General features: G+C 43.3%; 1 protein-coding gene across 1 annotated transcript in view; it reads left to right on the forward strand.

Annotated features, from left to right (window-relative positions):
• The window catches only part of LOC117343416 (transformation/transcription domain-associated protein-like), a gene marked incomplete at its 5' end in the record, with an annotated part of 50593 nt that extends 36598 nt beyond the window's left edge, over positions 1-13995 (forward strand). Inside the window, 16 exons of the mRNA XM_033905758.1 lie at positions 164-275; positions 835-1046; positions 1376-1564; positions 2176-2324; positions 2584-2796; positions 6000-6356; positions 7987-8183; positions 8413-8512; positions 8640-8847; positions 9492-9581; positions 9803-9896; positions 10115-10222; positions 10333-10351; positions 10842-11059; positions 11407-11512; positions 12817-13995. Coding sequence (XP_033761649.1) covers positions 164-275; positions 835-1046; positions 1376-1564; positions 2176-2324; positions 2584-2796; positions 6000-6356; positions 7987-8183; positions 8413-8512; positions 8640-8847; positions 9492-9581; positions 9803-9896; positions 10115-10222; positions 10333-10351; positions 10842-11059; positions 11407-11512; positions 12817-12926 — 2482 coding nt within the window. The remainder of the gene's footprint in view (positions 1-163; positions 276-834; positions 1047-1375; positions 1565-2175; positions 2325-2583; positions 2797-5999; positions 6357-7986; positions 8184-8412; positions 8513-8639; positions 8848-9491; positions 9582-9802; positions 9897-10114; positions 10223-10332; positions 10352-10841; positions 11060-11406; positions 11513-12816) is intronic.
• Between the last annotated feature and the right edge of the window lie 3688 nt (positions 13996-17683).

Genomic DNA, 17683 nt, shown 5'->3' on the forward strand with positions numbered 1-17683 from the left:
GATCGGTCTATTTAGATGTATCTCGACTCCCTCAGCAGGTAAGTTGTCAATCTGTCATTTAGAGATCAGTCTATTTAGATGTATCTCCTTTAAACAAACCTATGACTTGAAAATATGACCAAAATGTTGTAAACTAAATGAAGATTGATCATTGTTTCCACAGAATCCACACAATACCCAGTGTACCCATAGTGGATTGTTTCCAGAAAATCCGCCAGCAAGTCAAGTGTTACCTCCAGATGTCCGGGGCAATGGGCAAAACTGAACTCAATGAGGTACATAACATTCAGCTGTAATGGTCAGGTGTAACTGTCAAGTGTAACGGGCAGGTGTAACAGGCAGATGTACTAACACCAAGGTGTAACGGCCAGGTGTACTAACACCGAGGTGTAACAGTCAGGTGTAACAGCCAGGTGTGACAGTCGTGTGTGACGGTCAGGTGTGACAGTCACGGGCAGTTTGTCTTTCGTTCAGGTTCAGTTGCTATTGAAAAAGGTTAAAAACATAGATTTCATGTGGAGTAGAGATCATGATAAATTATGTATATTTCAATACCTCTACTGGGGATCTAACCTGGCTTCAATATTACGTTCAACTGATCAAGCTCAATAGAAGTTCTTTCTAGCCGCGCGGTATATTGATAATAATATTTACAATGGTTACAGTTGTTAAGGAATTGACATGTTGACATTTTTTTTCGATATGCCTGTATTGAGTGCCGAAAGTCTTCATCAATAAAATGTTCATACCCCTGTAAGTGTAATACAAAGCTATGGATAAACAGGTCACATTTTCTTGAATGTGCCGCATTTAATTTTCTTTTTTTTTCTGCAGGGTTTGGAGGTGATCGAATCAACAAACCTCAAGTATTTCACTAAAGAGTTCACTGCAGAGTTTTACGCTCTCAAAGGCATGTTCTTAGCCCAGGTTGGGCGATCTGACGACGCCAACAAGGCATTCTCTGCGGCTGTCCAGATGCATGACACTTTGGTAAAGGCATGGGCACTCTGGGGCGACTATCTCGAGACTGTGTTCACTCGGGAAAAGTAAGTTCATTGTCGGATGAATTTCATTTTTGTACATCAGGTGGCCACATATGTTATGAAGAATTTAATGAAATTAATGAGAATGAATAAATGCTTATTTTTATGTCCCTGCCATGAAATGAAATGGGGTGGGTGGGCATATAGTGGTACCCATGTTTGGCCCATCCCGTCCTGTCCCGTCCTGATGCAATGTAACTAGTTAATCTCAGGAACTGCTGAGATTTGGGGTATCAATGGCAGAAGGGGCATTTATGTCATTTTTTAGTTTTCAAAACTGTGATGAACCTGTTCTTACATTCTATATTTTAAACATTCGTAAATATCAACAGACAAATGAACCTGGGTGTTTCGGCCATCACGTGCTTCCTGCATGCCTGTCGTCACCAGAATGAGAGCAAATCCCGTAAATATCTCGCCAAAGTGCTTTGGTTGTTGACATATGACGATGAAAAGACTACGTTGGCTGAGGCCGTCGACAAATACTGTGTTGGGGTACCGCCCATACAGTGGTTACCATGGTGAGTTTACAGGAGATCACTGTTACTATAAATATAATTTGTGAGCTGTGTGATCTTATTGACGGGGGGGAAAATGAACAGGAAAAAAAATTGATTAAAAGACATTCACCGAGTTTTGTTTTGTCATTAAGACAGTTGTGTTATATGTCGATAATATTTACTGAGTTTTGTTGTGTCATTAAGACAGTTGTGTTGTGTCATTAAGACAGTTGTGTTGTGTCATTAAGACAGTTGTGTTGTGTCATTAAGACAGTTGTGTTGTATGTCGGTGATATTTACAGAGTTTTGTTGTGTCATTAAGACAGTTGTGTTGTATGTCGGTGATATTTACCAAGTTTTGTTGTGTCATTAAGACAGTTTTGTTGTATGTCGGTGATAAGACACTTGTGTTGTGTCATTAAGACAGTTGTGTTGTATGTCGGTGATAAGACAGTTGTGTTGTGTCATTAAGACAGTTGTGTTGTATGTCGGTGATAAGACACTTGTGTTGTGTCATTAAGACAGTTGTGTTGTATGTCGGTGATAAGACAGTTGTGTTGTATGTCGGTGATAAGACAGTTGTGTTGTGTCATTAAGACAGTTGTGTTGTATGTCTGTGCGATATCTTGTAGGATTCCTCAATTGTTGACTTGTCTGGTGAGAAATGAGGGCCGACTTATCATCAACCTTCTACATCAAGTCGGACGAATGTATCCCCAGGCCGTTTACTTCCCCATCCGCACACTGTACCTCACACTGAAGATAGAACAGAGAGAGCGCTGTAAGTATTCTTGTTTCTACAGAAAAATTAAGTCAGGAGGCAAGTGATAGTAAGGAGTTTATAAAAACACATCATTTTTCATTCAGGAGATATTAAATTATAAATTCTTAGGAGAAATGTCTCACAGAAGTAAGGTGATGTAAGACAGATATAATACTCCTAAGATGGCTGGGAGGGAAGATTTCATCACTAAATTTACTAGAGATTTGTTTATAGTATGATGAACTTCCTGTAACAGTCATCAATCTTCCTTTTACAGTCAAAAGTGGAGAATTCAGTTTATCTCAAGGACGAACAACGTCAGGTCAGACTTCAACATCAGCTACCATGGCAACAACAGCAGCATCAACTACCACCACAACTGTGTCTAATCCACCGACACCCTCAACACCCGCTACGCCAGGTACACCAGGTATGTACCTCGTATCTAATCCTCCCACACCCTCCACACCCGCTACCCCAGGTACACCAGGTAGGTACCTCGTATCTAATCCTCCCACACCCTCAACACCCGTTACCCCGGGTACACCAGGTAGGTACCTCGTATCTAATCCTCCCACACCCTCCACACCCGCTACCCCCGGTACACCAGGTAGGTACCTCGTATCTAATCCTCCCACACCCTCAACACCCGCTACCCCAGGTACACCAGGTAGGTACCTCGTATCTAATCCTCCCACACCCTCAACACCCGGTATACCAGGTAGGTACCTCGTATCTAATCCTCCCACACCCTCAACACCCGCTACCCCCGGTACACCAGGTAGGTACCTCGTATCTAATCCTCCCACACCCTCAACACCCGCTACCCCCGGTACACCAGGTATGTACCTCGTATCTAATCCTCCCACACCCTCAACACCCGCTACCCCTGGTACACTAGGTAGGTACCTTTAATCTAATCCTCCCACACCCTCAACACCCGCTACCCCGGGTACACCAGGTAGGTACCTCGTATCTAATCCTCCCACACCCCTCAACACCCGCTACCCCGGGTACACCAGGTAGGTACCTCCTATCTAATCCTCCCACACCCTCAACACCCTCTACCTCCGGTACACCAGGTATGTACCTCGTATCTAATCCTCCCACACCCTCAACACCCGCATTCCCTGGTACACCAGGTAGGTACCTCCTATCTAATCCTCCCACACCCCTCAACACCCGCTAACCCCGGTACACCAGGTAGGTACCTTGTATCTAATCCTCCCACACCCTCAACACCCGCTACCCTCGGTACACCAGGTAGGTACCTCGTATCTAATCCTCCCACACCCTCGACACCCACTACCCCGGGTACACCAGGTAGGTACCTCATATCTAATCCACCGACACCCTCAACACCCGCTACCCCGGGTACACCAGGTACACCAGGTAGGTACCTCGTATCTAATCCTCCCACACCCTCAACACCCGCTACACTAGGTAGGTACCTTGTATCTAATCCTCCCACACCCTCAACACCCGCTACCCCCGGTACACCAGGTATGTACCTCGTATCTAATCCTCCCACACCCTCAACACCCGCTACCCCGGGTACACCAGGTAGGTACCTCCTATCTAATCCTCCCACACCCTCAACACCCGCTACCCCCGGTACACCAGGTAGGTACCTCGTATCTAATCCTCCCACACCCTCCACACCCGCTACCCTCGGTACACCAGGTATGTACCTCGTATCTAATCCTCCCACACCCTCAACACCCGCTACCCCTGGTACACCAGGTAGGTACCTCCTATCTAATCCTGCCACACCCCTCAACACCCGCTAACCCCGGTACACCATGTAGGTACCTTGTATCTAATCCTCCCACACCCTCAACACCCGCTACCCTCGGTACACCAGGTAGGTACCTCGTATCTAATCCACTGACACCCTCAACACCCGCTACCCCTGGTACACCAGGTAGGTACCTCCTATCTAATCCTCCCACACCCCTCAACACCCGCTAACCCCGGTACACCAGGTAGGTACCTTGTATCTAATCCTCCCACACCCTCAACACCCGCTACCCTCGGTACACCAGGTAGGTACCTCGTATCTAATCCACTGACACCCTCAACACCCGCTACCCCGGGTACACCAGGTAGGTACCTCGTATCTAATCCACTGACACCCTCAACACCCGCTACCCCGGGTACACCAGGTAGGTACCTTGTATCTAATCCTCCCACACCCTCAACACCCGCTACCCCGGGTACACCAGGTAGGTACCTCGTATCTAATCCTCCTACCCCCTCAACACCCGCTACCCCGGGTACACCAGGTAGGTACCCCGTATCTAATCCTCCCACACCCTCCACACCCGCTACCCCGGGTACACCAGGTAGGTACCTCGTATCTAATCCTCCTACCCCCTCAACACCCGCTACCCCGGGTACACCAGGTAGGTACCTCGTATCTAATCCTCCCACACCCTCAACACCCGCTACCTGGGTACACCATGTAGGTACCTCGTATCTAATCCTCCAACACCCTCGACACCTGCTACCTCGGTACACCAGGTAGGTACCTCGTATCTAATCCACCGACACCCTCAACACCTGCTACCCCTGGTACACCAGGTAGGTACCTCGTATCTAATCCACTGACACCCTAAACACCCGCTACCCCGGGTACACCAGGTAGGTACCCCGTATCTAATCCTCCCACACCCTCCACACCCGCTACCCCCGGTACACCAGGTAGGTACCTCGTATCTAATCCATCGACACCCTCAACACCCGCTACCCCGGTACACCAGGTAGGTACCTCGTATCTAATCCTCCGACACCCTCAACACCCGCTACCCCGGGTACACCAGGTAGGTACCTCGTATCTAATCCTCCCACACCCTCAACACCCGCTACCCCGGGTACACCAGGTAGGTACCTCGTATCTAATCCTCCCACACCCTCCACACCCGCTACCCCCGGTACACCAGGTAGGTACCTCGTATCTAATCCTCCCACACCCTCAACACCCGCTACCCCGGGTACACCAGGTAGGTACCTCGTATCTAATCCTCCCACACCCTCAACACCCGCTACCCCGGGTACACCAGGTAGGTACCTCGTATCTAATCCTCCCACACCCTCAACACCCGCTACCCCGGGTACACCAGGTAGGTACCTCGTATCTAATCCTCCCACACCCTCAACACCCGCTACCCCGGGTACACCAGGTAGGTACCTCGTATCTTATCCTCCCACACCCTCAACACCCGCTACCCCCGGTACACCAGGTATGTACCTCGTATCTAATCCTCCCACACCCTCAACACCCGCTACCCGGGTACACCAGGTACACCAGGTAGGTACCTCCTATCTAATCCACCGACACCCTCAACACCCGCTACCCCGGGTACACCAGGTCGGTACCTCGTATCTAATCCTCCCACACCCTCAACACCCGCTACCCCGGGTACACCAGGTACACCAGGTCGGTACCTCGTATCTAATCATCCCACACCCTCCACACCCGCTACCCCCGGTACACCAGGTATGTACCTCCTATCTAATCCTCCCACACCCCTCAACACCCGCTACCCCGGGTACACCAGGTACACCAGGTAGGTACCTCGTATCTAATCCACTGACACCCTCAACACCCGCTACCCCTGGTACACTAGGTAGGTACCTTGTATCTAATCCTCCCACACCCTCAACACCCGCTACCCCGGGTACACCAGGTAGGTACCTCCTATCTAATCCTCCCACACCCTCAACACCCTCTACCTCCGGTACACCAGGTATGTACCTCGTATCTAATCCTCCCACACCCTCAACACCCGCTATCCCTGGTACACCAGGTAGGTACCTCCTATCTAATCCTCCCACACCCCTCAACACCCGCTAACCCCGGTACACCAGGTAGGTACCTTGTATCTAATCCTCCCACACCCTCAACACCCGCTACCCTCGGTACACCAGGTAGGTACCTCGTATCTAATCCTCCCACACCCTCGACACCCGCTACCCCGGGTACACCAGGTAGGTACCTCATATCTAATCCACCGACACCCTCAACACCCGCTACCCCGGGTACACCAGGTACACCAGGTAGGTACCTCGTATCTAATCCTCCCACACCCTCAACACCCGCTACACTAGGTAGGTACCTTGTATCTAATCCTCCCACACCCTCAACACCCGCTACCCCCGGTACACCAGGTATGTACCTCGTATCTAATCCTCCCACACCCTCAACACCCGCTACCCCGGGTACACCAGGTAGGTACCTCGTATCTAATCCTCCTACCCCCTCAACACCCGCTACCCCGGGTACACCAGGTACACCAGGTAGGTACCTCGTATCTAATCCTCCCACACCCTCAACACACGCTACACTAGGTAGGTACCTTGTATCTAATCCTCCCACACCCTCAACACCCGCTACCCCCGGTACACCAGGTATGTACCTCGTATCTAATCCTCCCACACCCTCAACACCCGCTACCCCGGGTACACCAGGTAGGTACCTCGTATCTAATCCTCCCACACCCTCAACACCCGCTACCCCGGGTACACCGGGTATGTACCTCGTATCTAATCCTCCCACACCCTCAACACCCGCTACCCCGGGTACACCAGGTAGGTACCTCGTATCTAATCCTCCCACACCCTCAACACCCGCTACCCCGGGTACACCAGGTAGGTACCTCGTATCTAATCCTCCTACCCCCTCAACACCCGCTACCCCGGGTACACCAGGTAGGTACCTCGTATCTAATCCTCCCACACCCTCAACACCCGGTACACCAGGTAGGTACCTCGTACCTAACCCACCGACACCCTCAACACCCGGTACACCAGGTACACCAGGTAGGTACCTCGTATCTAATCCTCCCACACCCTCGACACCTGTAACCCTGGGTACACCAGGTAGGTACCTCGTATCTAATCCTCCCACACCCTCCACACCCTCAACACCCGGTACACCAGGTACACCAGGTAGGTACCTCGTATCTAATCCTCCCACACCCTCCACACCCTCAACACCCGCTACCCCAGGTACACCAGGTAGGTACCTCGTATCTAATCCTCCCACACCCTCCACACCCTCAACACCCGCTACCCCAGGTACACCAGGTAGGTACCTCGTATCTAATCCTCCCACACCCTCCACACCCTCAACACCCGGTACACCAGGTACACCAGGTAGGTGTACCTCGTATCTAATCCTCCTACTCCCTCAGCATGCTCGTTGACCCAGTGGGACGATAGGTTTCCTCCCCATCCATCTTTCTGTCTGTTAGTCAGTCCGTTTGTTCGTCTGTCCGTCTGTCCGTCCACTCCGTTTTCTGCATTTTCCTCAGCCATACTTCAAGGTATGCTGGTCAAAGTTGGTATGTAACTTCAGTATGAGTAGTTACATATAAATTTGAATTTCAGGGTACATTTTCGATTCAAGGTCAAGGTCACTATGACTATTTTTAGTGAGGGCAGGTAGATGACATGTATTTCTTTAGCAATTCTCTCAGAATGCTTGTGATTAATAAATTCCTTCTCAAATCTCTTTCTGTTTTTTTGAAAATCAATATTTCCCAATGTAAAAGGATCTGTTATTATTACGAATTTGATTTAAAAATTTTGTTATCAAAGACAAGTTCTTGAGAGTGAATAAAATTGAAAAAAACTGTGGTAAAACAAAGTTGTTATCTGGATGATATTGTATCAACAGACAGCAGTGGTACAGATAACAGTGTTCAGCCAACACAGCAGACATCTCAGGCCTCGTCTCGACAGAGCTCCACCACTCAAGGTGACGCCGGACCCATCAGGGCACCTGCTCCCATGTGGCGCTGTAGTAAGATCATGCACATCCAGCGTGACTGCCATCCCACAATTCTCAGTTCCCTGGAGGGCATCGTAGATCAGGTAAACAAACTATTGTTATAGTTAAAAAATGGGAACTGAAAACGTCTCAAAATTTCATTTTAATAAATAAATTAAATTACATGTCAAAAATATTTTTTTGTGATAGAAATAAGCTATCATGTTTAAGACCTGGATTTATAGAAATCTTTCCTATACATTACCGGTAGTTTGAAATGACAGAACCTCATTTCATATCTGGAAAAAATGAATCCATTGTTTTTTGTTGTAGATGGTGTGGTTTCGTGAAAACTGGTATGAGGAAGTCTTACGGCAGCTACGACAAGGACTTGCCAAATGTTACGCCGTCGCTTTTGAAAACAGAGGAGCAGGTATGAATTTATAGTGTCATTTTAAGTCCATTTGGTTGTAAACATTTCTCAATCAAGATATTACACAATTTGGTGACTATTTAAATTGTACCTTTCTCTGCTTGACTTCCTTTTACGTCTGTTACAGTGGCTGACGCGACCATCACACCCCATACCCTGAACTTCATGAAGAAGCTAGTCAGTACATTTGGTGTGGGGATAGAGAATGTTTCTAGTGTGACAACAACCTTCTCCTCGGCAGCATCCGAATCTCTGGCACGACGTGCCCAGGCCACCGCTCAAGACCCAGTGTTTCAAAAGATGAAAAGCCAGTTCACCACAGACTTTGACTTTAGGTAAAGCCACAGTTGTTAAAGAAATGGAAAAAAAAAAGATTAATTGATGAAAAAAGTTGATGGTTTCAGATGTATTAAGTCTTTTAACACTTGATCTTTTGATTTTCTCATGCAAAAATCTCATCTTCATTTGTTTAAAAAAGATTTTACTTTTTGGATTATTTGCTCAGATTTTACGGGGCCATATGCCATATTTTATATACTAATTATATGATACGTTAAATATTACAGAATATTGCACTAGGTATCAAATGTTATACCATATATTAAATACCTGGGCTACATATGCTTTATATGTAATTGCTTTATCCAATCAATACTCTGGTTTTAGAGATGTTCTGAAAATCCAAAAGACCACCATTCAGATATTTCACCTGCCACTTGAAATGTAGATGTACAATATGTTCTCTTTTTTTTGTGTCAATCAAACATTATCAAGGTCATCTGTTAAGGTCAAACTTTGTATCTCTTTACCAGAAAATAGTAAGTCATCTTCCCAGATTTCCAGGTCACATTACATCAACACATTTCTCACATTAATGTTAAAGCTGATAATTTCATATCAAAGCTTATCTATCATCAACTATTTTAAAGCTTTGACTGTATTTAGTATAATGTTTGACCTTTAATTATTTTGATTTAAGTGTTCCTGGGTCAACCAAGCTACATAACCTCATCAGTAAACTCAAAAAGTGGATCAAGATCCTGGAGGCCAAGACCAAGTTACTGCCGAAGTAAGATACAGTACCATTGGGTGATGATCTTAGCATCATAGTTACAAATGAATTCTGAAACATTATCTTCAACCTGAAATAGCTCACGGTGTCATATGTCATGATAGCAATAATGGCTTCTGTTTAAAGCTTGACATAAATAATGAGAAATTAAACTCCTGTTCCGATACCTAAAACTTTTCTGAGTTACCTCCCCCTTACACGTTTACTTGTCATTGTAGGTCGTTCCTGATCGAGGAGAAGTGTCGCTTCCTTAGTAACTTCTCTCAGCACACTGCTGAAGTCGAACTGCCAGGAGAGTTCCTGCTACCAAAAGTAAGCTAGTTATTTACTCTCACAGATATTATAACAGATTTCACTTGGTTTTATGATCAAAAAGTTGTTAAATCAACATTTGTTGTAGATATGACATGAGGGTGCATGTATGTAATGTGTGGGATGTAATAAAATATTTGACGTAATAAAAAAAAACCAACATGGTTCCTTTAATCTTTGTTTACATGCTACATAATAGATGTCCTTGTACCCAACAGCACAGCCATTACTATGTGAGAATAGCACGCTTCATGCCACGTGTGGAGATTGTCCAAAAACACAACACAGCTGCACGACGGCTCTACATCAGAGGCCACAATGGCAAGGTAGGTTCAAGATAGATTCTGAAAGTTTTAAACTCTAATCTCTGATACACAATCATATATCCAGATATTGCTGAATCTGTTTAAAAACATGGCCATGTCTTTCTTGTCAGTTATTGAAACTGAAGACAGGTAGTTCAGAAAACAGTTTTATCGCCAGTAGGGTCTTGATAAAGAGATAATTCTATTTAAAGCTTCCACACCCTATGAATCTTTGTGTATTGATCATTTTTATAGTATCGCCAGTTAAGTCCTCATAGAGAGGTACATGTCGAATTTGAAATCTTGACCTTATCAATGAGTTTGTCTATCAATTTTACAGGTTTATCCTAACATCCTAACATAGTATTCATATCATCTTATAGACGACTTCCACTATGATCATGTCAGGGTATCGGGCCGACCATCACTGCGCCATTGAAACGTTCTTGGCGCAGCGGTATAAGCTGCAGGTATTTCTGGCAAAGTGATTGGGTGTCGTAGATCGTGAGATCGAGGCCCGGTCAGGTCACGAGTCAAAAAGTTGTCTTCCTTCGTCATTTGTATTACTATGTTATACATTACAGATATATAGTATATATATTGTACGATGTAAATATTTTATCTGGAATACATGTTTGAGTTTTCTGTATAACAACACCAGGTGACCTGGATGCCAACCGCCCTGTTCCATTCCGCCTCAGCCCTAACATCGCAGACTTCCTAACAACAACTAGTGTGACTGGACCTCTCACAGCCTCGATGGTGGCTGCTGCTCGGTGCCTCGTCCAGCCTCAGTATAAACTACCCAGCTTCCTACGAACCATTCTCCGCGACGAGTACATCACGTGGCATAAAAAGGTACAACCTAGATCTCTCACACAATGTTGGACTTGATTTAATGAAAATGTTTTCCCCCAGGAATCCTGCCTCAGACATTACAGAGTGGATATTCAAGTAGAAATAGTTGGTGGAAATTGATGAATGTGTTTTACCTCAACAAAATCTCATTAAGAGAAAGGTTACTTTCTCAGGAATTGTATAGAGCTTATCCTATAAGCTACTTGTTGAAGAAAACATTTCTCTGAATTTCGGAAAGTTTAATCAGAAAAAATGGGCAAGTACTGTACTGGCAGGAGCTTGTGTTTTTAGACTGAAAAAAAAAATCACTCGACATTTCATCTAATCAAATTATATTTTAATAACAGAAACAAGAGGAGACAACTCCAGGGAGCGAGCCATCAGACATGGATGGAGAACAGTTGATTGTAATGGTCAGCAAAGCTGTACAAGCCATTACCACTCGCCTACAAAGTGAGTAGAGTACTCAAATTACACAATTACTACCTCGCCTACAAAGTGAGTACAGTACTCAAATTACACAATTACTACCTCGCCTACAAAGTGAGTACAGTACTCAAATTACACAATTACTACCTCGCCTACAAAGTGAGTACAGTACTCAAATTACACAATTACAACTCGCCTACAAAGTGAGTACAGTACTCAAATTACACAATTACTACCTCGCCTACAAAGTGAGTACAGTACTCAAATTACACAATTACTACCTCGCCTACAAAGTGAGTACAGTACTCAAATTACACAATTACTACCTCGCCTACAAAGTGAGTACAGTACTCAAATTACACAATTACAACTCGCCTACAAAGTGAGTACAGTACTCAAATTACACAATTACAACTCGCCTACAAAGTGAGTACAGTACTCAAATTACACAATTACTACCTCGCCTACAAAGTGAGTACAGTACTCAAATTACACAATTACTACCTCGCCTACAAAGTGAGTACAGTACTCAAATTACACAATTACAACTCGCCTACAAAGTGAGTACAGTACTCAAATTACACAATTACTACCTCACCTACAAAGTGAGTACAGTACTCAAATTACACAATTACAACTCGCCTACAAAGTGAGTACAGTACTCAAATTACACAATTACTACCTCACCTACAAAGTGAGTACAGTACTCAAATTACACAATTACTACCTCGCCTACAAAGGGAGTACAGTACTCAAATTACACAATTACTACCTCGCCGACAAAGTGAGTACAGTACTCAAATTACACAATTACTACCTCGCCGACAAAACGAGTACTCAAATCACACCGATATTACACAATTACAACTTGCCTACAAAGTGAGTACTCAAATCACACCGATATTACACAATTACAACTCGCCTACAAAGTGAGTACTCAAATCACACCAATATTACACAATCACAACTCACCTCAAAGTGAGTACTCAAATCACACCAATATTACACAATCACAACTCACCTCAAAGTGAGTATTCAAATTACACCAATATTACACAATTACAACTCACCTACAAAGTGAGTATTCAAATTACACCAATATTACACAATTACAACTCACCTCAAAGTGAGTACTTAAATTACACCAATATTACACAATTACAACTCGCCTACCAAAGTGAGTACTCAAATTACACTGTTATTACACAATTACAACTTGCCTACAAAATGAGCACTTATATTAAGCATATTTTACACGATTTTATAATATTTAGTATACATGTGTAAACTTTTTATGATGTCTCTAAACTGACATTTTTTATTTTCAGACCTGGCAAAGTTTGATGGTGCTGAGAGCAGTGTTAGTACCTTGGTTGCTGCTGCCAACAGCCACGACAACTTGTGCCGCATGGACCCAGCGTGGCATCCCTGGCTCTAATGTGTCATAGCAACAACCCAGTGACATCCCCATGACTGTTGTGTACCATCAATGACGATATCTATAGTCATCAGTTCAGGATCTACATGTGTTTCAATTGATTCTATTACTGATAAATTTGACATCCAGATACAATGTTACTCATGTGGTTATTCTGACAGCCCTTTCTCACTGTCAACGCATTCCACTGAGATTTCGTGTGATGCTTCAAATTTTTGGTGTATTTCTAATAGATATGGGCAGTCACCAGGATAAGTGATTTGTCTGACAAACAGTTTATAGTGCAAGGAAGATGGGATATTCCACACAAGCTGGTGGGATGATTGAGATTGAACATTTTTTACTGGAATCAGCATTAAGAGCTTTGGTTGGCTATATATTCTTTTTAGACATGTTCCTGGAATTATCTTTGATCAGATACTTTCTAAAGAGTAAAAAGTTAATGATGTTAGCAGATACATTTTCATCAAGTCTGGAACTTAAACATCAAATCCAATTGAAGGGATTTTAATTCTTGAAAGTGATTAACTTACTTTTCAAAGTAATTATCAAATTACAGCATACAAATCGAGGGACATCACGCGTATGCTGTATATATGCCCCTACCTAATTCTACCCTAGGGTGAACTAACGCATAGAGACAGTGGGATGAGGGACGAATCGTAACATTGGCTATACAATATTTAGGGTGGGTAACATCCTATGTAAATGTCAATGTCAGAAAATTTCTGTTTCATTTAAAGTGTTGTTAAGTATTCATTTGTACGTTGATAGATCACAATTGTAAGAGGCAGCAATATTGGTAATGTATTGTCGTTTTGTTTAAATTTGGTACATATCGGAATAGTGTTTCTGATCCTTGATCATGTTTTGAATTCATATAGTTAGGTTTATGTAAATTGGGAGCCAAACATTTACTAATTCCACAGTGGAAACGAGAGTTCTAAGATGGCTAAATGGCTAATTCCAAGGGGAAAACTTTTGTCCACAGTTGTTATGTAATAGATATGCATGTGTGTAGTTTTGATTTCATCAAGGTTCCTTAGGAAAGCATCATTGGATTTAAGGAAAATAGGTGGACAAATAGTGAAAAAGTAGAAAATTTAATTAAGATAATTGAAATGGAATTATATATACTTACAATTATAAACAGCAAATTTATACATATTCAAAGGGAGATAACTCTTATACATATATCTATTTAATTTTGGAGATACACATACAGATACACATACAGACACACATACAAACAAAACATACATTTGAATTGATAAGGTATGACAAATTTAATTAGCACATATCAACATAATTATATGTATGTAATAGTAGCATACTTATTTAGTAAACAGTTTGGTAGATAGACCAAGTTATGTAATGCCATCCTATGGACAAATTTGAATTAAGAAACATTGGGTTCGAGGCCCCGTCAGGGCACAAATGATAAGGGCAGTAAGGGTTACGAGTGATAAGGGCAGTAAGGGGTAAGTGTCTTGCCCATGAATACAATCACAACAACACAGACAGGCCTGTTTCTTAGTTTCCAGAGTAAAACAAATCGACACTAGTAGGGAGTGTCAAACTTGGCACCTCGGATCTTCAGCTGAGGTTTATTTGTTATGTTATGTGTATGTTATGTAAATAGTGTAATATAAGTATTATGTAAATATACAATTAGTGTTCTATGTAAATACAACTGTAATGTAATAAATGAACAATGTTATTAAAGACAGATCCGAGATATATAAATGTTGTTGTTTCACTTACAGATTGAATATTTTGCTGGTCAATTTTGGTTTTAAATTTTTATGGTGCAATCTTCTTTCGTCTTAGGGTACATGTCCACACTTCTGACATAACATCTCCGTTCAGATTTATTTTACCTGTAAACCGAGGGCTTCTTACGAAGCGACTACGGTAATCACACCTGAACCCCACTCGATTTACGAGTTGGTAGGCCTTTGTGAATACAAAATTTCCATTTTCAAAAGAAACACAGGTAAAACCATAGCTTATAATCTCGCAAACATCCTGGTGTTTCATTAGCAAATAATATTTACTGGAAGTCTGGTCATGAACCTCAAAATGACCTTATTGTGTTAATAAATTAATTAAAAATTATCATTACATGAGTGAGGTGATAGCATTGTATCATAAAGCAGCCACAAAAACGAGTTTCAAACCTTTGTCACACGTGCATCTCTTGTCAGAAACATCCTTGGGGGAAGGGGACCAGATTTTGTATAAATGGGGGCTGTGACACCCCTGGGGCCAGAGGGTTAGGGCCAAATAGAGAAAAAAGGAGTAAATTGTTTAAATCACTACAAGTCATATAAAACTACTGCATGAATTTGAACCAAATTTGGTCAGAAACATCCTGGGGAAAGGGGAACAGATTTTGCATAAATGGTTACTCTGACCCCCCTGGGGCCCAATAGGGGAAATAGAAGCAAAGCCTTTAAATCGCCACTATAGTCACAAATTACTGAATTAATTTGAACCAGAATTGGTCAGAAACATCCTTGGGGGAAGGGGAACAGATTTTTGCATAAATGGTGACACCTCCCTGCGGCCAGAGGGGCGGGGCCCAATAGGGGAACGTGAGGCAATTCCTTTAAATCACTACTAGTCATAAAGTTTTGAAACAATTTGAACTTAATTTGGTCAGAAATATCTTCGGGGGGAAGGGGAACAGATTTTGCATAAGTGGTGACACCTCCAGAGGGGCGGGGCCCAATAGGAGAAATTGAGGTAAACCCTCTAAATCCCTACTAGTCCTGAAGGACAAAATGGATATCTTAAGCATTATTGGGCAAAGGAGATCCAATGTTATATAAGTGGAGGGTAAGGGTTCCTTGGGGCTGAAGTGAGGGGGCCTAATATGGGAAATGTTGCAACCCCCCCCCCCCCCCCCCCCCCCAAAAAAAAGGAAATCGGTAAATCCTATCTTCTTGAAGAATGAGACTGGATTTGGTCCATATTTGGTTTAAACCATGGTTGGAAGATTCATAAAAACGTAGAAAAATAATTGTAATGTAACTTAAAATATTTTTGCTATGAATACTAAAATATCCAGGTGACCGATGCAGGCCCTCTAGGCCTCTTGTTACTACTCCTTGCAACTTCCATAGATTTCGGTAAGATAGTTTATGGGAATAGGGGAAGACAATTTGTCCAAAATGTCCTGATATCTGTTCAAATAGCCAGTCGGGCTATTGTAAGCTATTGAATACCTCCACTGACTGACATTCTAGATGCCAGATTCAATCCCAATATAAAATCTTAGTATGCTGGTATGAAGGGCTACCACGTTTGTTCAAAGAAATGACCTTGACCTTCATTCAAGGTCACATGAGTCAAATATGTTATATTCTTCAAACAACTTCGTCTCAATAACCAAGAGGCCCAGACACTTGATATTGGGCCTGTACCGTGCTGGGATGAAGGGCTACCAAGTTTGTTCAAATAAATGACCTTGACCTTCATTCAAGGTCACAGAGGTGAAATAGGCTATAATCTTCAAACGACTTCTTCTCAATAAGCAAGAGGTCCCTGAGGCTATAATCTTCCAACGACCTCTTCTCAATAACCAAGATGCCCAGGGACTTGATATTAGGCCTGTAGCATGCCGGGGTGCAGGGCTACAAAGTTTGTTCAAATAAATGACTTTCACCTTCATTCAAGGTCAAATGGGTCAAAAAGGCTGTAATCTTCCAACGATTTCTTCTCAATAAGCAAGAGGCCAGCGACCTGATATTGGACCTGTAGCATGCTTGGGTGAAGGGCTACCAAGTTTGTTCAAAGAAAAGACCTTCACCTTCATTCAAGGTCACAGAGGTGAAATAGGCTATAATCTTCCAACGACTTCATTTCAATAATCAAGATGCCCAGGGACTTGATATTGGGCGGTATCATGCTGGGGTGAAGGGCTACCAGTTTGTTCAAATAAATGTCTGACATTAATTCAAGGTCACAGAGGTGAAATAGGCTATAATCTTCCAACTACTTCTTTGCAATAAGTAAGGGGCCCAGGGACTTAATATTGGGCCTGTAGCATGCTGGGGTGAAGGGCTACCATGTTTGTTCAAATAAATGACCTTGAACTTCATTCAAGGTCACATGGGTCAAATAGCTATAATCTTCAAACAGCTTCTTCTCAATTACCATGAGGCCCAGGGACGTTATATTGGGCCTGTAGCATGCTGGGTCGTAGGGCTACCAAATTTGTTCAAATAAATGACCTTGACCTTCATTCATGGTCACAGGGGTGAAATTGGCTTAAATCTGTACACAATAATTTTGCGATAGCCAAGAGTCTCTGAAACCTGACATTAGGCAAATATTATGCTGGAATGAAGGACTAGAAAATTCATTGATATGAAAAAGCAAGCATACACTGATATTTGAAAAGAGAGGTAATCAGCATAGTATGTGTAGAAATTACCTCAATCAACGTCAAAGTTGGTGTAGAGCCAGGTGAGCGATACAGGCCCATTGGGCCTCTTGTTTGAGAGGTACAGTATGTATGATGTGGACAAAATTGAGATATCTTCGTATTCTCTCATGCATGTAAAGACACATATATATAGAAAGGGTTTATTTTTTGGAAATTAGAAATATGTCTGCAAGACATGGAAGTCCTCCCTCCTCCTGAGGATTTCAGTCTGTCGAATTTGATTTTGTGACGGGACATTTAATCCCGATGTGTCCCTGCATTCCGTTGTGCTATTTTCGGCAGAGTCCTAATGCCTACATTGTAC

Source organism: Pecten maximus, chromosome 15 (assembly GCF_902652985.1).
Source record: "Pecten maximus chromosome 15, xPecMax1.1, whole genome shotgun sequence".
NCBI lineage: Eukaryota > Metazoa > Mollusca > Bivalvia > Pectinida > Pectinidae > Pecten > Pecten maximus.